Below are 24,018 nucleotides of genomic sequence, written 5' to 3' on the forward strand. Positions count from 1 at the left end.
AAGTGTACTTTGATTTTCCAAACAGATCAAATTCTGTTTCTTTTTCTACATATCATACTCCCAAAGTAATTTTATTTTTATGTAGTGCTGAGGACCGAACCCAGTGCCTCACACATGCTAGGCGAGCGCTCTACCACTAAGCCACAGCCCCAGCCCTCCCAAAGTAATTTTAATACTTTATTAACAAAGCTCAGTTTATAGAAATAACATTAAATGTAACCTTTGGATTATTAACACATGTACAATTTTATACTGGAAAACAATTTCAAATAAAAGAGGTAGAGCAAAAAATTAGCACTCAGAAGTCTACATATATACATTTAATACAAACAGTCTTTAGTAAGTTAATGTCAGAATGATCTCTATCCTATCTTAGAAATTCAATTTCAATTTATGTATATGGAAAAGGACACATTAAAAAAAAAAGCTACCTGTGGGTCGTATATTCCATTCAAACCCTGTCACAGTGGTTTTTTATATATATTACATAGTATTTACAACAAAGCAGATTCCTATGTTACCAAAAGACTTCTTTCCAGAATAAGTGCTTTCAAGTTATTGTAACTTGGGTATTCTTACTAATATAGTATATCTAATAGAGGGAGAAAAAAAGTTGCTACCTAATACTAGTTACTCAATATTCTGTTTAGATCCCTCACTTAAAGACAATTGCCAGCAATTTCAAAGTATAAGTATTTTAAAAATATTTAGCAACAATTCTTATGAACCCAGTGATATAGGTATGTCATTATCACAAGCAATGAGTTTCAAAATTTGCAAACAAATTTAGGTTATTTTGAGAATGTACTCTGTATTGGATGGTTGTCAACAAGAAGATAATGGGCCCTATGATCCTGGGTGAATTTTTTTAAATCACCTAATTTTTTTCCATAGGAATTGTTCTTAACCTGAAACTTTTAGTAATGGGGAAGAGAAGAAAGTTTTAACAGTTTTGTCTACTTTGTCAAGTAAACATTAAAAGGAAGCCATGTTTTGGTATTTTAGAAACAAGGACAATGAATATCCATGATGCACTTTTAGTAAAGATTTTGTATGGAGCTATTAAAACCAAATCCCACTGATACAGATTTAACTGCATAACAATAAAACTTCCAATTAAGGAGAAGGATAAGATGGGTATAAACTTATAGAAAACACTAAAATCCTATAAATGTTTCAGCTCCAGTGTAAAAGCACCATATACTAATTTGGTCATGTAAAAATATTATCCAAATTATTTACTTTTCTAATGTGCTGGTGATGGAACCCAGGGCCTTATGCATATGCAAGCCTTTTGCCACCAAGCTACTTCCTAGCCCTTTTATTTTTTTTGACACAGGGTCTCACCAAATTGCCCATGCTGGCCTCGAACTTGTGATCCTCCTGCCTCAGCCTCCGGAGTAGCTGGGAATGCAGGCATGTGTCACCACACCTGGCCTAATAAGCACATCAAAAGTTATTTAACAGACTTAACTGCTAACTTAAATGTTACAAGAAAAATACTCATATTTGCTTGCTATGAAGGTTTAATTCATTTCACTCACTTAAGGTAGCTTTAGGACTTTTCCCTTTAATGTCAATATCAATAATAGAGATAATCTTAAGAGAAAATCATTTTTTCTCATAATCCTCAGGTGGCAAACTTAACACATTTTATCAATGAAAACAATAAACTGAATTATTAGCATTCTTTGGTTTCTTTCATAGTATTATTTTCTTGTGCAGGCTGCAATTTACTCATACCTTCTAAATGATTAGAATATCCTCTGTAAGGATCATCTCTTCCCTTAGAACTGAAATTCTAATAATTAGTTTAAAATTCATCCTGTTATTTTGTAAAACAACATGTTTACAGACCAAAATATCTTTTACTCAGCTTCTTTACCAATCCCTGAACATAAATTTATTGCTTTTTTAACTGTGTGCTATAAATCCAGTAGTAGTGTTAAGGATCTAAACAGTCTAATGGTAGGTAGCTCAAGTAAAATCTGAAACTTGCCTGGTTAGGATTTGACTTCTGCCTGTTAAGATATTTTTAAAACACCTGAGTTTCTGAAATGTCAACAGAAAGTAAAAAGACAATGCTAGAATTAACTGTTTGATAACTGCCCAGGAAAATAGGCCGAAGATGTAGAGGGGAGCACTGTGGGTTTGGAAGATGTCTGCATCACTCCTAGACTGCTATCTTTCTGATGATCTGCAAATGAAACAACAAAGATTATCACTTTAGTCTTTATGTATACACACTACAAAAAATTCAGTCCAGAAATGTCTTTTCTCACCTGAATTACTAAACAGATTCTGGCTCAGTCCACGTAAAGGAATGCTATCTTCCCTTTTCTTCAAGTATTTAGATTCCAATCCTAAATTTTCACCACTTAAAAAAAAATATGTTATTTTTTCAAAGTCTGATTTTTTTCTTTATTAGTTAATTTTTAAGGTTTGCCTTATGTATCTACACAAACAAGTTTAGCATCCCTAATCCAAAACTCTGAAGAATCTCAAAATTTGAAATTTTTTGAGCACTGACATGATGTTACCAATGAAAAATTCTAACTTCCTGTGATGAGTCACAGTCAAAACAGACTAAAAATGCCACATAGAATTACCTTCAGGCCATCATAAATTAAGAAACAATGAATTCTGTATTTACATTGGGTCCTGTCCCCAAGATACCTCATTGTGTATAGCAAATATTTCAAAACCCCCAAAATTCTGAAATTAGAAAACTTCAAGTTTCCAAGCATTTTGGATAAAGGATACTTAGCCTGTACTATATACATAACTGGGCTGGAGTTATAGCTCAGTGGTAGAGACTTGCTAGCTTGTGAAAAACCCTGGATTTAATATCTAGCATCACATACACAAAAAAAATGAAACTGAGTTGTAATTTATGGCTATGGTTCAGAATACATTCTTTACTGTTTTTTTTTTTTTAAGGAGAGAGTGAGAGAGGAGAGAGAGAGATAGAGAATTTTTAATATTTATTTTTTTTTTAGTTCTCGGCGGACACAACATCTTTGTTGGTATGTGGTGCTGAGGATCGAACCCAGGCCGCACGCATGCCAGGCGAGCGCGCTCCCGCTGGAGCCACATCCCCAGCCCCTCTTTACTGTTTCTTAAAAAATATAATTTATCTGTATATAATCAAAGTATCCCTGTTCCTAATGAGTAAATTATAATAAACTAAGAGCTGGAATAAGGACTGTGAGCAAAATAAAAATAATCCTATGAGCACCATAAAATTTTGTAAAAGCACACAAGTGACAGATATTAGAAATAAAATAAATATGTACATGCCTTGAGAATCATTTAATTACTTAATTACTATCTCATGCTATTTAAAATAAATTAAGATTTCATTTTCCTTTAACCAAAAGCACTTCAAGGCTAGTGGTAGAGAAATTTCAAAAAAAAAAAAAAAAGGCGGGGGGAGATATTTTGGTATTTTTGCCCCTTTCTACCATGCATTCCTTCTAAAATTTTGATAGTATTGCCCCAGTAGTATAGTTTTAGTCAGAATTTAAAGGATCTTACAAAATAATAAATCCTTAAAATTAAATGATAGTCTTTTCCCAATGTGTAGAAAATAAAGTTTTCTAGGTTTATTTTTTCAATTTTAACTTAATTTTTTTCTTTAATACTCATTGCCACTTTTTATTAGCTGACAACAAATAAAACAACAAACCACTTCTAAACAAAAAAATGAAAATCACTGAACAGTCTCAATTTTATTGTCAGATGATGTTTGATATTGTGAATGACTCATGTTTTCTGCTAGTAAAGTTGCTCTCAGTGTAATTGATGAATTAAATATACAAACATTATGGTTTTCTACCATTAATATGAATTCCAGCTGCTCTGCCTTGTGAGCAAGTGTAAAATTAGATATAATAAATACATACATTATCAAAAACTCACACAATTCTGATCTTCATTAACTATTTTAATATTCATCCTGGTGACAACTGGGATACGATCCCTTAGTGAGGTTTGGTGCTATGGCTCAGTGGTAGCGCACTTTGCCTGCCATGTGTGAGGCACTGGGTTCGAGTTTCAGCACCACATATAAATAGATAAAATAGAGGTCTATCAACAACTAAAAAAAAAAATATTAAAAAAAAAGAACCCTTAGTGTACTATGTTAGTAACTGAGTTTGCAATATATTGGAATAGTGGATAGCTCATGATGAATGTTAACAAGCAGGTTTTACAAACACTAAATCTGAAGTAAATAAAGCACCATAATTATTTTGTTTTAAAAAACTGCAAACATGAAGACTATCTAGAGAAAAAGATATGCATGGAAGAGTTGATTTATTAAGCCACATGTCACTGATTCAAAAATGTACTGTGTAAAACCTAAAAAATAAGGAAGGAATCTCTGAGCAGGCAAAACACAAACCATAAACTAGTGCTCAATTTTTTTAGGTAACCTAGTGGTCAAAATTACGAACCTTTTTACTTTTATTCACTATGTAATTCTAGTAGATTAACCAGTTAGTTTCTTAGATTATACCAGAAGCAGTAAATCAGAAAAATGAAGAGCACCCAGGACAAACAAAACCACACAAGAAAAACAAAAACAACTGACTTTAGCGGAATTAAAGATTCCTGTGTACATGCCCAAGAATACATAAGAAAGCAATCTTCATTTGTGTAAGAAAATCTCTTTTATGTCTATTATATGCCTATCCCACAGCTTGCAAATACATATGAGAAAGCACTTTTCATAGTTCAAAGTGACTCAAGCATCTTAAAAGGCCTCAGATAAAATAGGGGGCCATCATTGATTAAAAATTCATTCAAAACTACAAACAATAAATTTTATGTCAATAAATACTTACTTTTCCTTATCAGTTGAGCAAGGCACATTAATGGTTGCTCCTGACTGAACATCTCCTAGTGATATATTTGGTTTTGTAAACTGCAAGTTAAACTGAACCTGTAAAGAGGAAAAACATCTCATTTAACTAATTTAGTAAAAACTGAGACAAGTTCTATACAGAGATGAGTGACTGTACTTTTTCCCTGATAAATCTAGACCATAAAAATATAAGCGTTTGTTGTTGTTGTTGTTGTTGTGGCTATCAGCATTCAGAAAAAGATAATTAGTTTTTCCTACATTAATCCACACTTAACAGCATTACAAAAAGACAGGATTTTTTTTTTTTTAAAAAGACAGATTCTAACATTTCCTATAGAACAATAAATATGTAATAAGAGGGAAAGGATTAAAAAAGGGAACCCATAGATCACACAGCTTCTAGCCACCAACCATAAACTAAAGAACTTAACAAAATAGATGAAAAGAATATTCTCTCATAGACAAACAGTGCTGTGATCTCTGAGTAAAGAATGATCCCTAAAATTGACTCAGCTTTTTAACTTTCCTGGTGCAAATGGAGAAGGAGAATAACTCCTAAACTCAGGAGACCGATATCATGAGTTTAGACGGCTAGATAGCTGGAGGTTACAAAACAGAATTCTACTGAAAAGAGCTATACCTCGAATGAGCTCTGGGAATCTGCAGGGGTTTGCTTGAATCTGCTGAGGATAAGGCTCATGCACAGGGTAAAATTCCACAAGGCTGCCTGCTATGATTTGAATCTTAAATGTTCCCTAAAGGCTGATGGCTTAGTCCTCAGTTCATGGAGCTATTGAGAGATAATAATCTTTAGGAGAAGGGACCTAGTGGAAGGAGTTCACTGGGAGCTTGCCCTTGAAGGGGATACTGGGAACCTGGCCCCTTTCTCTTTCTTTGTTTCCTGGCCACCATGAGGAGAACAGCTTTGTTCTACCATGTGTTCTCTTGCCATGATGTTCTCTGCCTCACCACAGGCCCTAAGTGACAGGACCAAGTGGCCTTAAAAGAAATCTCTAAAATGTGAGCCAAAATAAACGTTTCCTTCTTTTGAGTTGATCTCTCTCAAGTATTTTTTCACAGTGATGGAAAACTAAAAACGGACATTTTAAGCTGAACAATTTCTAAGGTTCAAAAGCAGAGATACCAAGACTTCAGTAGAGTACCATAAAATGTTACAGGGCCAAACTATCCTTGAGTAGAAAGTACTTTAGATGCTCCACAGTAAAAGCAAAAGGAAAAAAACAAACAAACCTTCATGAGATCAAGTTGACCCACAAGTAATTTAAATGCCTTCAATTCTTTAAAGATAACACTTTAAATAAGAGATAATCAATAATGTAACATTAATAGTGTTCCACTACTATCAAAAATTACTAGAAATGACAATAAGAAGGAACATGTAAGTTATAACCACAAGGAAAAACCAGTCTACAGAAACAAATCCAGAAATGACAGAAATTACAGGACAATCATACAAATCTAAGTAGCCCATATAAGAATTTAATGAAAATTCAAAGTGTGAGAAAAAATGAAAATATGAGAGTGAAGTGGAAATTCTAGAAATGAAACATTCAGAATCTGAAATAAATTTCTCAGGAATGGTAAGATTTTCATAATGAAAGAGGCACCCAGGACTCATTACCTATTCTTCCACAAATAATAATCAAAGCCACAAGTGTATTAGCTGCAAATTGAGATGAGTGATCAAAGAAAATCACAGGAATTCAACAGAAGAAAAATGGAAACCTTATAAAAACCAAAGTCCTGGGACAATATAATAGAGAAATAAAATATAATGGCACTTGAGGGAGTCTCCCCAATCCTAGCTAATAACTGGCAATCCTAGCTAATAGAAAGCTTCACAACGTTTATAGGCCTTGCTGCCTAAATAGAACACAGGAAACTAGCTTTTCATATTATCTCCCAGGGAACCCCAGGATGCTATAGTCAGGAGCCATCTTGAGAAGGAACATACTGTCTGAATTTGGACTGCATTGAAGGTCAGAAATCCTTGCATACTCCCATCTCTAAGACCCCACAGATATTCCTCTACACTGGCTCAACAGGAAGCTGTCTCACAAACCAAATCTGGTTCAACAGAGTGACTGAGACAAACTTCTCAGCCAGGCACAGTGGTACACACCTGTAATCCCAGAGGCTTGGGAGGCTGAGACAGGAGAATTTCGAGTTCAAGGCCAGCCTCAGCAAAAGTGAGGTCCTAAGCAACTCAGTGAGACCCTGTCTCCAAATAAAATACAAAATAGGGCTGGGGATGTGGCTCAGTGGTCAAGTGTCCCTGCATTCAATCCACGGCACCAAAAAAAACCAACAAATTCAGTTATCTGCAGAAAATTGATAGAACTGGAGGACATCATGCTAAATTTTTAAAGCGAGAATCAGAAATACAAATACAAATATTCAGGGCTGAGGATGTGGCTCAAGGGGCTGGGGATGTGGCTCAAGCGGTAGCGCGCTCGTCTGGCATGCATGCGGCCCGGTTCGATCCTCAGCCACATACAAAAACAAAGATGTTGTGTCTGCCGAAAACCAAAAAAATAAATAAATATTAAAAATTCTCTCTCCCTCAAAAAAAAAAAAAAAAAAAAAAGGTTGACCTGAAAGTAGAGGAGGATTAGTAGTTATTGGGAAGAGGGTGAGAGTGGGTAGATAGAAAAAGGGTGGACGGGCATGATTAATGAACAGTGTATGCACGAATGGACACATTCCAGTGAATCTCATCAATCTGTACAATTAATATGTGTAACTAAAAATTTTTTAAAAATTAAAAACTAAAACAAAATCAATATCTCACAGGACAGATTAACAGCACTTGCAAAAGATTAGTAAACTTTAGGACACAATTATTAGAAGCTATAAAATTAAGCAAATAAAAATGAAATTAAGGGGCAATCTCAATGGGATATCATGTGATCAACCATGTATAACAACAGTACCAAAACAAGAGAGAACAGGAAAAAAAAAATTAAAAAAGAATAATGACTAGAATTCCCTAAACTTATAAAAATTATAAACCTACCAACTGAAAAACTTCAAAATATTCTAAGTGAATAATAATATATATGGGGCTGGGTGTACCCAGCCACAGAGGCAGCTACCTTCGGGTGCTCCAAACCCACCCTTCAAGCCACTTCAGCTATAGAAGTGAGCTGTTCCCCAAACCTTGGTGACTGATTCTGGTCACCAACGCTTGGGTCAGGATCGAAGTACCGTGTGCATGCACACCTGTGAGCACCAGGATGTAAGGTAGCCTTGCTGGGTGAAGCCCTGGCAGAAGCACAGATCTTTCTCCCAAGGCAAGTCATAGCCTGTGGCCATTCCTAGCCTGGGCGAGCCTGGCCTGCAGACTCCTCGTCACCTGTCACCACAGAGCCCCTAGACTCTTGGATTAGAAGAGACCCAAGGGTCTTGCCACCAGGGTCTCACCTACTTGCAGTTTGGGGCTCCTTGCTGCTCCCCAGGCAGTGTTTGGCCCTGGCTCAGCTCCTCTGCAGCAGAGATCCTCATCACACAACATGACCACAGATCCTGACCAATGTGGTAGCCACTGACCCAGGGTGGCCCTTGGGAACAGCATGTAAGGAGTCCTAGGCCATATGCCATTGGATGGGGTCATAAATAGACCCTTTTCCGCCTCCCCTCCCCCCCGCCGCCCCCATGGATCTATGATCCGCACACTGGCACCTCAGCCCTGCAGAGCAGCTGCCTGTAGCCCAGGGTAACGACACAAGTGCAGTCAGGTGCAGCTCCACTGTTGCTGAACTTTAAGGCGTCTTAAGTTAGTAAACCAAGAAGTAGGTAGGCAGCGATAAAGACCCACAAGGTACAAAGAAGGGACAAATGGTTTTAAAAATCAAGGTTGATAGATCAAGAACAGCTCTTGGTTTCTTGGCAGCCAAGTTAGAAAGGGAAATGTGAAGAAGACCTCACTGTCTATGGAAACCGGTGTTGGAGACCTGGGCCCACTCATGACTTCAACACCAACATTTCCCTGTCACCTGCTGGAGAAGGGCTCTTTTCTTTCTAAGCCTGTGATCACAGAGTGCCAATCTCCACAGCATCTCCGGCAGAATATACAGAGGGAGATGATCAAGAGATCATCTGGGACCAAGAAGCTCCTTGGGGGTCCCTTGATGCCACTCAGAGGTGGCACTCTCTGATGAGACTCCAGGGGGTACTGGTGTGAGTGTTAAGATTGAGCTGTGATGGGTTGGTGCTGTAGCTCAGTGGTAGAGCACTTGCCTCGAACATGTGAGGCACTGGGTTCAATCCTCAGCACTACATAAAAATATTTTTAAAAATTTAAAAATAATAATAATATACATGGGGATGGGTATATATCTCAGTTGATGGAGTGCTTGCCTTGCATGCCCAAGGCCCTGGGTTCAATCCCCAGCACCATACACACACACACACACACACACACACACACACACACACACACAAAATAATAATAATAATAATAATATACATGTACTACACGAAGGCACATCATAATTAAGTTGTTAAAAATCAATTAAAAAATCTTAAAAGCATTTAGAGACAAAAAAAATATATTCTTTATAGAAAAATGTGATAAAGATGACTCCTGGCATCTTGCCAGGAGTTTTCCATCCAAGCAACAATGGAACGACCTATTCAAAATGCAGAAATGAAAAAAGAAACTCTTTTCCAACCTAGTATTCAATATTCTGAGAAAATGAAGCAAAAATAAAGATATTCTGAGACAAAAATAGGAAGAATTAATTACCCGTAGACCTGCACTGTAAGAAAAATTAAAGATCAAAGCCTGCACTATAGAGCATCCTCAGCAAAATATTCCAGGAGGAGGAAATGAAAAACAACAATAAAAATCAGCAAAAGGGAGGAACTACACTAAAGGAAAGGCCAATCAAAGGAGAAACCAAGTCAAGTTTAAAACCAAAAATAAACCAAAATGTCCAGAAATACAAATCATATTTCAATAATAACCCTGAATGTAAATAGCCTAAACTCATCAATCAAAAAACAGACTAACAGATTGGATTAAAAATATAAAAAGACCCAACAATATGTTGGCTTCAAGAGAATCATTTCACAGGAAGACATCCACACACTGAAGGTGAAAGGATGGGAAAAAATATATACCACTCACATGGACCATATAAACAAGCAGGGGTTTCCATCCTCATATCAGATAAAGTGGACTTCAAACCAAAGCTAGTGAAAAGGGATAAAGAAGGACATTTCATACTGCTTAAGGGAACATATATCGACAAGACATAATAATCATAAATATCTATGCCCCACACAATGGGGCATCTATGTATGCCAAACAAACTCTTCTCAAATACAAGAACAAAAAAGACCACAACACAATAATACTGGGTGACTTCAATATACCTCTCTCACCACTGAATAGATCTTCCAAACAAAAACTAAACAAAGAAACTATAAAACTCAATAATACAATCAATAACTTGGACTTAACAAACATGTATAGATTATTCCATCCAAAGAGTGAATAATATACTTTCTTCTCAGCAGCACACATGGATCCTTCTCCAAAATATATCATATGTTATGCCACAAAGCAAGCCTTAGCTAATACAAAAAAATAGATACTACCCTGCATTCTAACAGACCATATGGAATGAAATTAGAAATCAATGATAAAAATAAAGAGAGATACCTGAAGACTAAACAATATGCTACTGAACGAACAATGGATTGTAAAAGACATCAAAAAGGAGATTAAAAAATACTTAGAGGACAACCATAACTCCAATACAAATTATCAAAATCTCTGGAACACTATGAAAGCAGTGCTAAGAGGAAAGTTCATTGAATTAAGCTCATTCATTAAAAAAAGAAAAAAATCAACAAATAAGCAATCTGACATTACATCTCCTAACTCTATAAAAAGAACAAACCAACCCCAAAAGTAGAAGACAAAAAATAATTAAAATCAGGGTGGAAATCAATGAAATTGAAACAAAAGATACAATTCAAAAAATTAACAAAATAAAAAGCTGGTTCTTTGAAAAAATAAATAAAATCGACAAACTCTTAGTCATCCCGACAAAAAGGAGAGAGAAAACTCAAATTTGTGATGAAAACTAAAATTGTGAGGAAAAGGAAATATCACAACAAACACTACTGAAATACAGAAGATAATTAGAAACTATTTTGAAAATCTATACTCCAGTAAAATAGAAAACCTCGAAGATACCAGCAAATTTCTAGAGGCATATGATCAACCCAGACTGAATCAAGAGGACATACACAATTTAAACAGATTGATTTCAAGCAAGGAAATAGAAGACGCCATCAAAAGTCTACCAAGAAAAGCCTGGGACCAGATGGATTCTGAGTTTGATAAAACCTACGAAGAATTTTTTTTTTAATATTTATTTTTTTTAGTTTTCAGCGGACATAACATCTTTGTTTGTATGTGGTGCTGAGGATCGAGGATCGAACCCAGGCCGCACGCATGCCAGGCGAGCGCGCTACTGCTTAAGCCACATCCCCAGCCCCCCTACAAAGAATTAATATCAATACTCCTCAAATTATTTCATGAAATAGAAAAGACAGGAACCCTTCCAAATTCATCCTACGAAGCTAGTATCATCCTGATATCAAAACAAGGCAGAGATACATGAGGGAAAGAAAGTTTCAGACCAATATTCCTGATGAACATTGATGCAAAAATTCTCAATAAAATTCTGGCAAATCACAAACAAAAACATATTTTAAAAAATAGTGCACCATGATCAAGTGGGGTTCATTCCAGTGATGCAAGGTTGGTTCAACATACAGAAATCAATAAATATAATTATTCATATCAATAGACTTAAGATAGAATTATATGATTATATCAATTGATGCAGAGAAAGCATTTGACAAAATACAGCATCCTTTCATGTTCAAAACACTAGAAAAACTAGGGATAGTAGGAACATACCTCAACTTTCTACACTAAAAGCTTTCTATGCTAAACCCAAGGCCAACATCATTCTAAATGGAGAAAAATTAGAAGCATTCCCTCTAAAAACTGAAAGACAGGGATGCCCTCTTTCACCACTTCTATTCAACAAAGTCCTTGAAACTCTAGCCACAGCAATTAGACGAAAGAAATTAAAGGGATACAAATAGGAAAAGAAGGCCTCAAATTACCATTATTTGCTGACGACATGAGTCTATCTTTAGAGGATCCAAAAAACTCCACCAGAAAACTTCTAGAATTAATGAATTCAGCAAAGTAGCAGGATATAAAATCAATACCCATAATCAATTGCATTTCTATACATGAGTGATGAATCCTCTGAAAGAGAAATTAGAAAAACTACCCCACTCGCAATAGCCTCATAAAATACTTGGGAATCAACAAGACGTGAAAAACCTCTACAATGAAAACTACAGAACACTAAAAAAAGAAACTGAAGAATACTTTAGAAGATGGAAAGATCTCCCATACTCTTGGATAGGCAAAATTAATATTGTCAAAATGGCTATACTATTCAAAGAGCTATACAAATTCAGTGTGATCCCAATTAAAATCCCATCATCATTCCTTATAGAAATAGAATAAACAATCATGAAAGTCATTTGGAAAACCAAGAGACCCAAAATAGCCAAAGCAATCCTTAGCAAGAAGAGTGAAGCAGGAGGAATCATAATACCAGATCTTAAACTATTCTAAAAAGCTATAGTAACAAAATTAGCATGGTATTGGCACCAAAATAGACATGTAGATCAATGGTACATAAAAGAAGACACAGAAACAAACCCACATAAATACAGTTATCTCATACTAGACAAGGGAGCCAAAAACATACTCTGGAGAAAGGATAGCATCTTCAACAAAAGATACTAGAACTGTAAATCCAAATGCAGTAAAATGAAAATAAATCCCTATCTCTCACCATGCACAAAACTCAACTCAAAGTGGATCAAGGACCTAGAAATTAGACCAGAGACCCTGTGCCTAACAGAGAAAAAGTAGGCCCAAATCTTCCTCACATCGAATTAGGCCCCAACTTCCTTAACAAGACTCTTAAAATACAAGAAATAAAATCAAGAATTAATGAGTGGGATGGTTTCAAACTAAAAAGCTTCTTCTCAGCAAAATAAACAATCTGTGAGGTGAAGAGACAGCCTACATCATGGGAGCAAATTTTTGCCACAGGCAGGTCAGATAGAGCACTAATCTCCAGAATATATAAAGAACTTAGAACATTTAACACCAAAAAAACAAACAACCCAATCAATAAGTGGGCTAAATTGCTGAACAGACATTTCTCAGAAGAAGATATACGTTCAATCAACAAATATATGAAAAAAATGTTCAACATCTCTAGTAATTAGAGAAATGCAAATCAAAACTACTGTAAGATTTCATCTCATGCCAAAGTGACAGTTATTAAGAATACAGACAACAATAAATATTTGCGAGGATGTAGGGGGAAAGGGCATACATGGAATCACACACATTGCTTGTGGGACTGCAAATTGATGCAACCAACCTGGAAAGCACTATTGAGATTCCTTAGAAAACTTGGAATGGAATCACCATTTGACCCAGCTATCCCACTCTCAAAGGACTTAAAAACAGCATACTACAGGGACACAGTCACATCAATGTTTATAGTAGCAAAATTCACAATAGCTAAACTGTGGAACCAACCTAGATGCCCTTCAATAGATTAACAGATAAAGATTCTGTGGTATATATACAATGGAATATTACTCAGCATTAAAAGAAAATAAAAGTTTGGCATTTGCAAGTAAAAGATGGAGTTGGAGAATATCATACTAAGTAAAGTAAGCCAATCCCCAAAAAACAAATGCTGAATGTTTTCTCTTAGAAGTAGACGGTGATCCATAATGTGTGTGTTGGGGGTGGGGGACACAAGGGAAAAATGGAGGAGCTTTGATGAGGCAAAGGAGAGGGAGGGATGGGGAGGGGGCATGGGAGCAGGAAAGTTGGTGAAATAAGATGCACATAATTACCCTAGGTACTTATATGACTGCACATACTGTGCAACGCTATATGGTGTACAACCAGAGAAATGAAAAGTTGTAGTGTAATTGTGTACAATGAATCAAAATGCATTCTATTATATATACCTAATTAAAATAAATAAATTAATTAAATAACAAAAGGAATGTTAAAGATCTATAACATAAGAGATCTTGGAGTATTGAAGAGAAAAGAAAATAAAAGCAAATGAAAACGTAGAGCTACATAAAAACTCTATACAAAGACTGTATAAGTGGAGGGGACAGAGCTTAGTGGTAGAGTACTTACCTAACATGAATTAGGCCTGGGTTCAATCTCTAGTACAAGGGGGGAAAAAGGTCATATGAATAACATATGAACAAGTAAACCAAGAAGACTTTTCTTCATTGGTTTAATTTCTTTAAAAGAAATTGAGCTGGGTGCTGTGGTGCATGCCTGTAATTCAAGTTACTCAGGAGGCTGAAGGAGCAGTGCAAGTTTGAGGCCAGCCTTGGTATTCAATAAGACCCTGTCTCAAAATAAAAAATAAAAAGGTGGGGGATGTCAGTCAGTGGTAATCACCCCCAGATTAAAGAAAAGAGAAAGCAAAAAACAAAGTTGAGATTCACAGCAAATGAAGAAGTAAAATTTTAGGACAACAGCATAAGCAGAAGGTTGGAAAAGAGAAAATGCAATTACTGTAAAGTTCTTGTTTTATATGGCAAGTAGTATATTATTTAAAGGTAGATTATGGTAAGATAAAAATGTATGTTGAAAACTAAGCAAACAGAAAGAAAATAAAACAAGGTCAACAGTAGATATAAAATGAAAAAAAAATAAAATGCAAATTGGAAAGAGGGCAGCAAAAGTAGGAAAAGGAGACAAGAAATATACGGACATGTAGAAAACAAATAGCAAGATGACAAGACATCATTATATAAAGTAAAATTTAAATTGTCTAAGAATCAGAATGGAAAAATATAGGAGGCAATTATTGATTATCTAAAAGAAATCCAACTTAAATATAAAGACCCAGACTGGCAAATGTAAAAGTACACAAAATGTTACTTCATCTAGATAATAACCTTTAGAAAGAGTACACTATTACTATCAAGGTAGATTCTTCTTTCCACTCTGAGACATGAAAAAGGGACCTCCTAAGGGTAAAGGACAGTGAGGAAAATCTCATTCTTTTCTGTTTTCTCTTGCCCCAGTCGGAAGCAAAAACAACGTAGGTAATGGAAACAGTAGCAGAGACTGGGCAGACACCTGAAACTCCGAAGGAGGGGAAGTCTGATCAAAGGTGTTGAGGTAGCTAGCATACACCTGTAATCCCAGCAACGTGGGAGGCTGAGGCAAGAGGATCACCAAGTTCAAAGCCAACCTCAGAACTTAGTGAGACCCTGTCTCAAAATTAAAACATAAAAAGGGCTAGGGATGTGGCTCAGTGATTAAATGCCTCTAGGTTCAATGTTCAATCCCGGTATCAAAATAAAAAGGTACTGTGGTTTCATGAGCTTAAGGTAAATCCTCTTACTTTTTTTCTGCTTTTACTTTCAACTGCCTGGAATTAGACACAGACACAAATGCAGAAATGAATGACAGAGGTCAGTCATAGAAACTTAGAGAGACCCTGTCTCAAAATAAAAAATGGAAAAGAAAGGGGATATAGCTCAGTGGTAAAGCACTCCTAGGTTCAATCCCCAGGAAAGACAAGAAAAAGAAAAGCAAGAAGAAAAATGAAAAGGGAAGCCACAGACCAAGAGAAAATACTTACAAATAATATACCTGATAAAGAACATGTGTCCAGAATATATAAAGAAGGTGTAACTAAATAAAAAGGCAAACACGCTTGTTTAAAAATGGACAGGAGATTCTAAAGATTCTAAAGTTAAAGATTCTAACTAAAATAGTTACTCAAATCAAATGAACACATGAAAGGATATTCAATTTCATTAACTTTTAGGCAAATAAAAATTAAAGTCACAATGATATATTTCTATGCACCTACTAGAATGACTAAAATTAAACAACTGAGCATACCAAATATGGGAAGGATACAAAAAAAAACCTGAACTCTCAGACTGTTGGTAGTAAGAGTAAAATCACTTTGGAAAAGTTTGGTAGCTTCTTAAAAATCAAACATACAAGGGCTGGGGTCGTGGCTTAGTTGCAGAGCACTTGCTTTGCTCATGTGAGGTACTGGGTTCGATCCTCAGCACCATATAAAAATAAATAAACAAACAACAACAACAACAAAAAAAAAACTTCACATACCATAAGCCATGCCATTCCTGGGTTTTTATTTCTATTTTTTTTTTTTTTTAAAGAGAGAGAGAGACAGAGAGAATTTTTTAATGTTTATTTTTTAGTTTTCGGCGGACACAACATCTTTGTATGTGGTGCTAAGGATTGAACCCGGGCCGCACACATGCATGCCAGACGATCGCGCTACAGCTTGAGTCAGCCCCCTGGGTTTTTATTTCTAACAAACATAAAAGACTATAAACAAGTGTTCATGGCAGCTTCATTTATAATCCCAAAACTGAAAACACCACAAACATCCATCCATCAACTGATGAATGGATAAACTGTGGTATATCCATATCAAGGAATACCACCTGGCAATTAAACAAAATGAAGTACATTCATAAACTCTGAAACCTGGATGACTCTCAAACATATTACACTAATTGAAAGAGACACTAAAAACAAAATACAAAAACCCTACAAATTATAAGACTATTCACATGGAAAAAAAAAAGGCAATTTTTTAGAAATAGAAAGCATATTAGTAGATGCCCAGAGCTGGGGGTGAAAGTGTGGATTAACTGCAAACAGACCCAAAGTAACCCTCTAGGATAATGTCAATGTTCTAAAACAGTACTGAATTGTTTCACAATTCTATAAACAGATTTACATTACTGAACTGTATCTTACATGAGAGACCTACATGGTATGTAAACTATACCTTTAAAAAAGCTTTTTTAAAAATGAAGCATAGAAGAAAGTAAACAGACAAACCAAAAATTGGGAAATAGTTAATACATAAAAGCAAGAACAGACTTGTTTCCCGAATATGTAAAGACTACCTACAAAGTCAATTTATAAATGTTAAATATCCCAAGTGGAAAATGAACAAAAGAAATGAACCAGAATTTTATAGAGTAGGAAACCACCCATAAACATGTAAAAGCAACTTCCTCACTTTAATAATCAGGGAAATATTAATATCACAATAAGATTTTATTTCAGTTACCATAGAGGCAAAAATGCTTTCAACCCAGTTACTTCTAAGAATTGATCCTACAAATCTGTGCAAGGCCACAAATACATATGTACAAAGACAGTACTGGAGAGTAATATATGAATATATAGACTGAAATAGCAGCTCAGGAGGCTGAGGCAGGAGGATCATGAGTTCAAAGACAGTATCAGCAACTTAGTGAGGTCATAAGCAAGTCAGTGAGACCATATATCTACATAAAACACACACAAAAAAGGGGGTTGGGGATATGGCTCAACATCCAACTAGGCAACTGTCTATAGTAGTTCTCCTCATTTGAAAATATTTTCCTGGAAAGTTGTTTAAAATTTAAAAAAATAAAATAAAAGTCAACTGTGAACGCAATCATAATTCTCAAGAAAAAATAATCCCAAAATGCAACCACACTTGAATACACTGATATTTATTATAGAAACGGTAGTATTCCTTAGAATACACATATCTACATATCTAATTCACCTTAAAAAGCAATGCAAGAAGAGCCAATTATCTAAATACATAATAGTAGTCTAAGCATAAAAACTCAGGTTTAATTCCTATTTCATAGAGAATTCTTAATAGCTCCATATGATAACCAATAAAGCTATGGCTAAGAAGACAAAAAAGCCTAAACAACAGTCAACTTTTTAGAGCAACCCAGGTAATTTGATAGAATCTATAATATCAGATTGAATGTTCTAAACGTATTTTTTTAATACTGGGAATTGAGTCCAGAGCCTTACAAATGCTACGCAAGCACTGAGCTGTATCTCCAATCCTTTTTAATTTTACTTAGTCTCATCAAGTTGTCCAGGCTGTTCTACAACTTGCAATCCTCCTGCATTAGCCTCTAGAGTAGTCGGGATTATAGGTGTGTACTACCTCTCTGGGCTCAACTCCTAAGTTCTATAAAATATTCCTGTCATATATGATTTAGGAAAAAAATTAATTTGGACCTGAAGTTAGAAATGAAAATAAAATAAATGACTAATCTGGTCAGATTAAATTATCATGAAAATAAAATAAAATAATATATATGAAAACAATATATAAATCTAAGACATTAGTTTATCATGTCGTATGACATCCTAAAACAAAGATAAAGAACTCAAGTTGGCAGAAAAAAGCTTTAGCAAATAAATAAAGGGTTGGAAGGATTGCTCATCATATACTATTTGAGATAATTTTGCTAGACTACAGAATTTGCTATAAGCCTGCCCTATGAACCCTTAAAATCTAGCAATAGAATCCAAAAATCTTACCACATCCAACATACCAATAGTATGAACTCAATAATCCTACTTAGGCTTATAAATTTAAGTAGAAAAATGAATAAAAATAGAAAGATTGAGTAGGTAATAAGTTTCAGCAGAATTGAATTCAACAGATTGATGTAATTTAAAGAGCCAAATTACAGTGGGTTCAAAAAATACACAATGCATTCCTAAGTATATGTATGAAGACACAAATGGTGTGACTCTACTTTGTGTACAACCAGAGGTATAAAAAATTGTGCTCTATATGTGTAATATGAATTGAAATGCATTCTGTTGTCATATATAACAAATTAAAATTAAAAAATAAAAAACCTATATATATATATATTTCTGGTAATAATACATATTAGATATTTAGTAATATATTCATCTAATACATTACTTAATTCGCAAATAACCAAACAGTAAGTGAACTTTTAAAAAGGTGAAAGAATTATATGCAAATAAGTTCCTGTATTTTTGTAAAAAAAAAAGAAAAGAAAAGTATTAGTTAATTTGGCTACCTTTGGTCCTGAAACTGGGTGGATGGTATTTTTGGTAGATAACAGATGAGGAAAAGTATTCTGGAATGCAAATGCAGAGGAGACAGGATAAGGAATCCCACAGCTTGGGTAAGTCAGCCTACTATCAACCTAAAAATAAAAACAAGAAAATGATTAAGGATAACAAATAATTCCAAATAGTTTCTCTTATCCAGGAGGCATTATTGTCTGCTAGTTATAGTTAAGAGTGCTGTCTTGGGCTGGGGTTGTAGCTTAGTTGGTAGAGCGTTTGCCTTACATATGTGAGGCACTGGGTTCAATCCTTAGCACCACATAAAAACAAATAAATAAAATAAAGGTATGTCAGTCTACAACTAAAAAAATATTAAAAAAAAAAGAGTGCTATCTCTGAGGCCAATTTTATCATGACACCATAAAACTCTGCTTCAAACTAAATTAAAACAAAAATCCTACTGGCCAGGCACAGTTGCACATGCCTATAAATCTCAGCAACTGGAGAGACTAAGTTAGGAGGATTGCACATTTGGGGCCAGCCTCAGCAACTTTGTGAGAACCTCAGCAACTTAATGGACCATCTGGGGATATAGCCCAGTGGTAAAGCGTCCCTGAGTTAAATCCCCAGTATCCCCATCATTAAATCCCCACCCCCATCATTCCCCCACAAAAAATAAACCACTGAACTGAACTGTCTTGGATCACTCCAGGTTTCCTGACATGGAAGGTATTAGGAAGGACAGTGAGTCATAAATCAATAGCCCATCAGGGATAAAATAATAATTTGCTTCCAAACTGAGTAAAAACAAGATTAATATTCTTAAATAGGGTAACTGAGGCAATTATTTACTTTCCACTAATCTTCTATATGGTAGCATCACCATTAAACAACAGACATGAGAAAAAAAGCTAATTTTTTAAAAGGTCACTTGAAACACAAATCTTGAGAAGCAACTCTGTAGCTCTGTGGGAGAGCATTAGCTTAGCATGCTTGAGGCCCGGGGTTCAATTCCATGCAACACACAATAAAAATAATAATCAAAAAGCAACTGTGTACACCAGTGGCTATACAACATAAACATCCTTCTCACAGTTATTTATCTTCAGTCATTCAGGTTAAGCCTACGAATTTTTTTCAAGTTTGTAATTCAGGTCCAGGTACTTCCTTATGCGCCATTTCCCAATTTAACAGCAATCCTTTTTCTGTTTTAGACGCTAAATACAATTTATCAGAGTGGATTAAAAATTCAAATAGGTGCCAGGTACAGTGGTACATGCTTGTAATCCCAGCAGCTTGGGAGGCTGAGTCACGAGGATTGGGAAAAAGCCAGCCTCAGCAAAAGCGAGACACTAAACAACCCTGTCCCTAAATAAAATACAAAACAGGGCTGCGGTTGTGGCTCAGTGGTACCAAAAAAATAATAATAATAAATAAAATTCAAATGCTTATTTGAATTTTATGTTTTATGTTTTCTGCCAATGCCCTCCAGTCAGAGAGCACCAGAAAAACACCCAAAGGTATAAAAACTATATTTATTAACTCCTTGAAATGAAGGAAACTGCAGACCTTTAGGAATCATGGGGAGTTTCAGAAACAGTGTGCTAAAAAGGATTTATTTATTGGATCCAGGCACATCGGGCAATTTAAGTGAAAGTTTAGGAAAGTGGAAATTTGCTATGGATTCGATGCTATTAGGAAGTAAGGAAAAATGTATGACTGGATACCTAAATAAATCCCACCTAATAAAGGAGGGGGAATGCATGAAGGCTAAAGCTATAACTGGTTCAAAAAGTAACAGTCATTCATGTTAGCCAGGATTCAACGATGCTTGACCATCTTTGTGGTTTAGCAATGTAGATATTTTAATCTATGTGGACATGATTTACAAAGTATTCTCATTTTGTCTTGATTCATCATGTGTATAGAGTGACCTTGTCTGATGTTGATATTCTGTGAAATTGTGTTCAACAGGAGAGCCTAAGGCTTACTTATGAGTATTAGGCAAGTTTCTAGTAGCACCAAGACCTAGCCACATGATAATACTGAGACACCTTTTGTATATAAAGAGCTGCTTTTCTTATTCTCCCCTCTTATTCCTTGCCCAGAAAAAGCAAATGACCCAATTCTGGAAACTAGAAAGCTTATATTTCAAGAGTTTATTCTAGCCTCTAGAGATGATAAGCCTAACAGAACCTTCTTTTCTCATCCCTGCCCCCACTTTTTTCTTTTGCAGCTAGAATTCAGTTGAGTTTTTTTCATTATAGTTGCACACTTGAACACAAACCCTGAATTTTTTTCTTCTTAAAGTCATCTAAATGCTTTGAGGGTGTGTCCATGTATACATGTTTTAAAGTTTTTAGCATATCTGGCATTACTTTGGTACGTTCAAAAATGATTGCTGTACCCAGTGAAATCTTACAAAGAAGTGTGCCCTTGAAATACAGCCTCTTTGTTAAGAGCAAGTATGCCTATGTCCCACTTCCAAGGGCAGCTTATACTGTTCTTCAAGTAGGACTTCAGACTGTGTTAGTGCCAGCATCTTAAGTCACAGAGATTTCTAACAAACTGGGAATACTTCTGTTCAGGAAAGTCACTAATACCTTACCACATTCAGGTTAGGAGAAATTCCACTTCTGATTGTGTTGTTGCTAGAATGTGCAGGAGGAGTGGTAGAAGGTCCCAACACATCTTGCTTTCTCACTAGCTGATTTTCGTTTAGTTCTTTATTTAACCATGTGATTACTTAGAAAACAAAAAGGTAAAAAAAACTTGACAGTTTTTAGTTTTCTAATCATTTTAAATGTTTAAATACCTTAAGCTTTTTAAGTTTTTACAACTGACATCACAGTTGAACAACATTGGTTCATCTAAACTTTTACAATCAGATTCTTATTTTATTCTCTTACTCTAAGAAGCACATATTTCTGCTCCTCTATCTTAAGAGGTTTTGCTTCTAAAATGGTATCTTACAGTTTTATTAAAGTTCACAATTTTATGTATGATACCCAGTTCTACCAACTGAGAAAATGCTAATGAAAAAAAAATCTTATAATTCAAATAATTCATGTTACCACTATTAGGTTAACAGCAATTTTAAAAAAAGAGTAGTGAGGAATCTAAACAGTAAATTACAGGCAATATTTTCAACACCATTAGTTTTGGGTCACTGACACATAATACAGTTTTTGTTTTAACAATAATTGTTTTATAGGCACCAGATAATATAATTTACTACAGCAAAGACATTAAGCTTTATTTAAAGCAGAAATTTTCATACAAAGCACAATCTGAATTTACCTATATTTTAATAAATTCAAATAAAATTTCCAGCTTAAGAATAAAACAAAACTCATTTACATAAAAATATAATATACTTACACTTTTCATTATTTTTTAGAAGCTCTTTGCTTTCCTCAAGTTTTTGAACTGTAGCTTCTAATTGTTCTTGTAATTTGCATACCTGAAACGTCAATCCTCATAGTAAGTCAAACAAAATAAAGGTTAAAATAAAAGTTGAAGAAACTATTACTAAACTAAGTGATTAATACTAATACTATTAAATGAGAATAAAGGAATTAGCTAAACTATGTAATCAAATATTTAGGTGTATGTGTGTATATACATAAACTCACACACATAATAACTACCCATATATTCTGATCATAAATGAGCAATTAAGATATCTGAGTTATAACTAACTTTTCAAACTGAAATAGGTTATTAACATCTGTTGAATGTAGATGTGTTTTTATGTTTAAGAAGAATAAATGAAATAAGGCCAAAGCCCATTCTCTACTATAACAAAACAGAAATTTTAAAAATAGTATCTGAAGAAGTTTACTATATTTTGTAAACAAAATAGTAACAAAAAAATATTAATTACCTCTTGCTCCTTAACTCGAAGAGACTGTCCAACATCTTGTAGTTCCTTTTGTTCCTTTTGTAATTTTTCCTCCTTCTCAGCCAAGAGTTTTTCTTGCTGAACAGTAACTGTATTCTTCAGTTTCAATTTGCCCATTAAGGTTTTCAAATCTCCTTGTAACTTCTTGATAATTTCATTTGCCTGTAAAAGAGCTTCATATGTAAATCTCTACAATCCAACAAACTATCAACATTCTATTAATTTTTAAAACAGACCTTCAGAAGTTCTGCTGATAATGATTTTATCGTAGTTTCAAGTTTTCCCAGTTGTACCTGATTCTTCTCACCACTTTCTTCTAAAGCCACCTGATTTTTTTTTTAAAGACATGAATAATTAGGGCATTTATGTTTGTCGATAAAGCATCACTCTAAATGTGCTCATCAATTTCTTTAGAAAAAATTTAAAGACCTTTTGTTCCTGGATTGTATCAAATGCTTCTTTTGTTCTTAAAACAAGTTGGTCTTTATCCTTGATTTCTTGTTCTAAAACTGCCACTTTTGTTTGTAGCTGATTAATATGCTTTTCTTTCTCATGGCATTCAGCATCTAATGTAGAATTCTCTCTTTGCAAAGAAAGGACTTCTTGCTTAGTTCGTTGCAGCTCCTAAGGGTAGAAAAACAGAAATTACACATTATGACAAAAAGGAAACTGGCTAGTCTGGTAATAATTATGTTTTAAACATAATTAAGATATTGAAAATATCAAAAATGTACTTAATAATTTTAAAATTTTAATAGATATTTTCTTTAAAAGACATAAAAATCTCCAATGGTATATATGAATTATAGACTTGCTATATGATTATAATAAAATACATGAGTAATTCTATAATATCAAAGTAAAAAAAAATCCCAATTTATAAATAAATTACTACAACTTTTAAAAACATTTAACAAGAGTATTGTGATATCTTCCCAACTCGTTTTAAAAGTAGCACGGGTGACAGCTATGAGTTAGTATTTTTCTCTGTTGCTTATGGTGCTTTTATCCCCCCTCCTCAAAAAAAAAAAAAAAGCTCATACTGCTCAGTAGTTTTTCTGGTGCCAGGGATTGAACCCAGGGCTTCATGGATGTAAGGCAAGCACTCTACTATCCAGTCACATCCCCTACTCAATTTTATGATCTACATTCTCCCCATATTACAAATATCTTTTCACCTCAATAAATAATGTTTCTGGACTTTCTGTTTGT

At 34.7% G+C, this 24,018-nt stretch overlaps 1 protein-coding gene across 3 annotated transcripts in view; it reads right to left on the reverse strand.

Annotated features, from left to right (window-relative positions):
* Nucleotides 1–997: 997 nt before the first annotated feature.
* Nucleotides 998–24,018, reverse strand: part of Sass6 (SAS-6 centriolar assembly protein) — a 40,454-nt gene continuing 17,433 nt past the window's right edge. For 2 of the 3 annotated variants that reach the window (XM_026379409.2, XM_026379410.2), the window contains 9 exons: nt 23,236–23,430; nt 23,043–23,132; nt 22,789–22,968; nt 22,284–22,365; nt 21,506–21,647; nt 18,911–19,031; nt 4,848–4,945; nt 2,283–2,377; nt 998–2,197 (listed from right to left, as the gene is read on the reverse strand). In XM_026379409.2, coding sequence (XP_026235194.1) covers nt 2,091–2,197; nt 2,283–2,377; nt 4,848–4,945; nt 18,911–19,031; nt 21,506–21,647; nt 22,284–22,365; nt 22,789–22,968; nt 23,043–23,132; nt 23,236–23,430 — 1,110 coding nt within the window. In that variant the 3' untranslated portion in view covers nt 998–2,090. Of the gene's footprint in view, nt 2,198–2,282; nt 2,378–4,847; nt 4,946–18,910; nt 19,040–21,505; nt 21,648–22,283; nt 22,366–22,788; nt 22,969–23,042; nt 23,133–23,235; nt 23,431–24,018 lie in introns of all 3 variants that reach the window. The other variant, XM_026379407.2, reaches the window with a different exon arrangement.

The sequence above is a fragment of the Urocitellus parryii genome, chromosome 11 (assembly GCF_045843805.1).
Source record: "Urocitellus parryii isolate mUroPar1 chromosome 11, mUroPar1.hap1, whole genome shotgun sequence".
Lineage (NCBI taxonomy): Eukaryota > Metazoa > Chordata > Mammalia > Rodentia > Sciuridae > Urocitellus > Urocitellus parryii.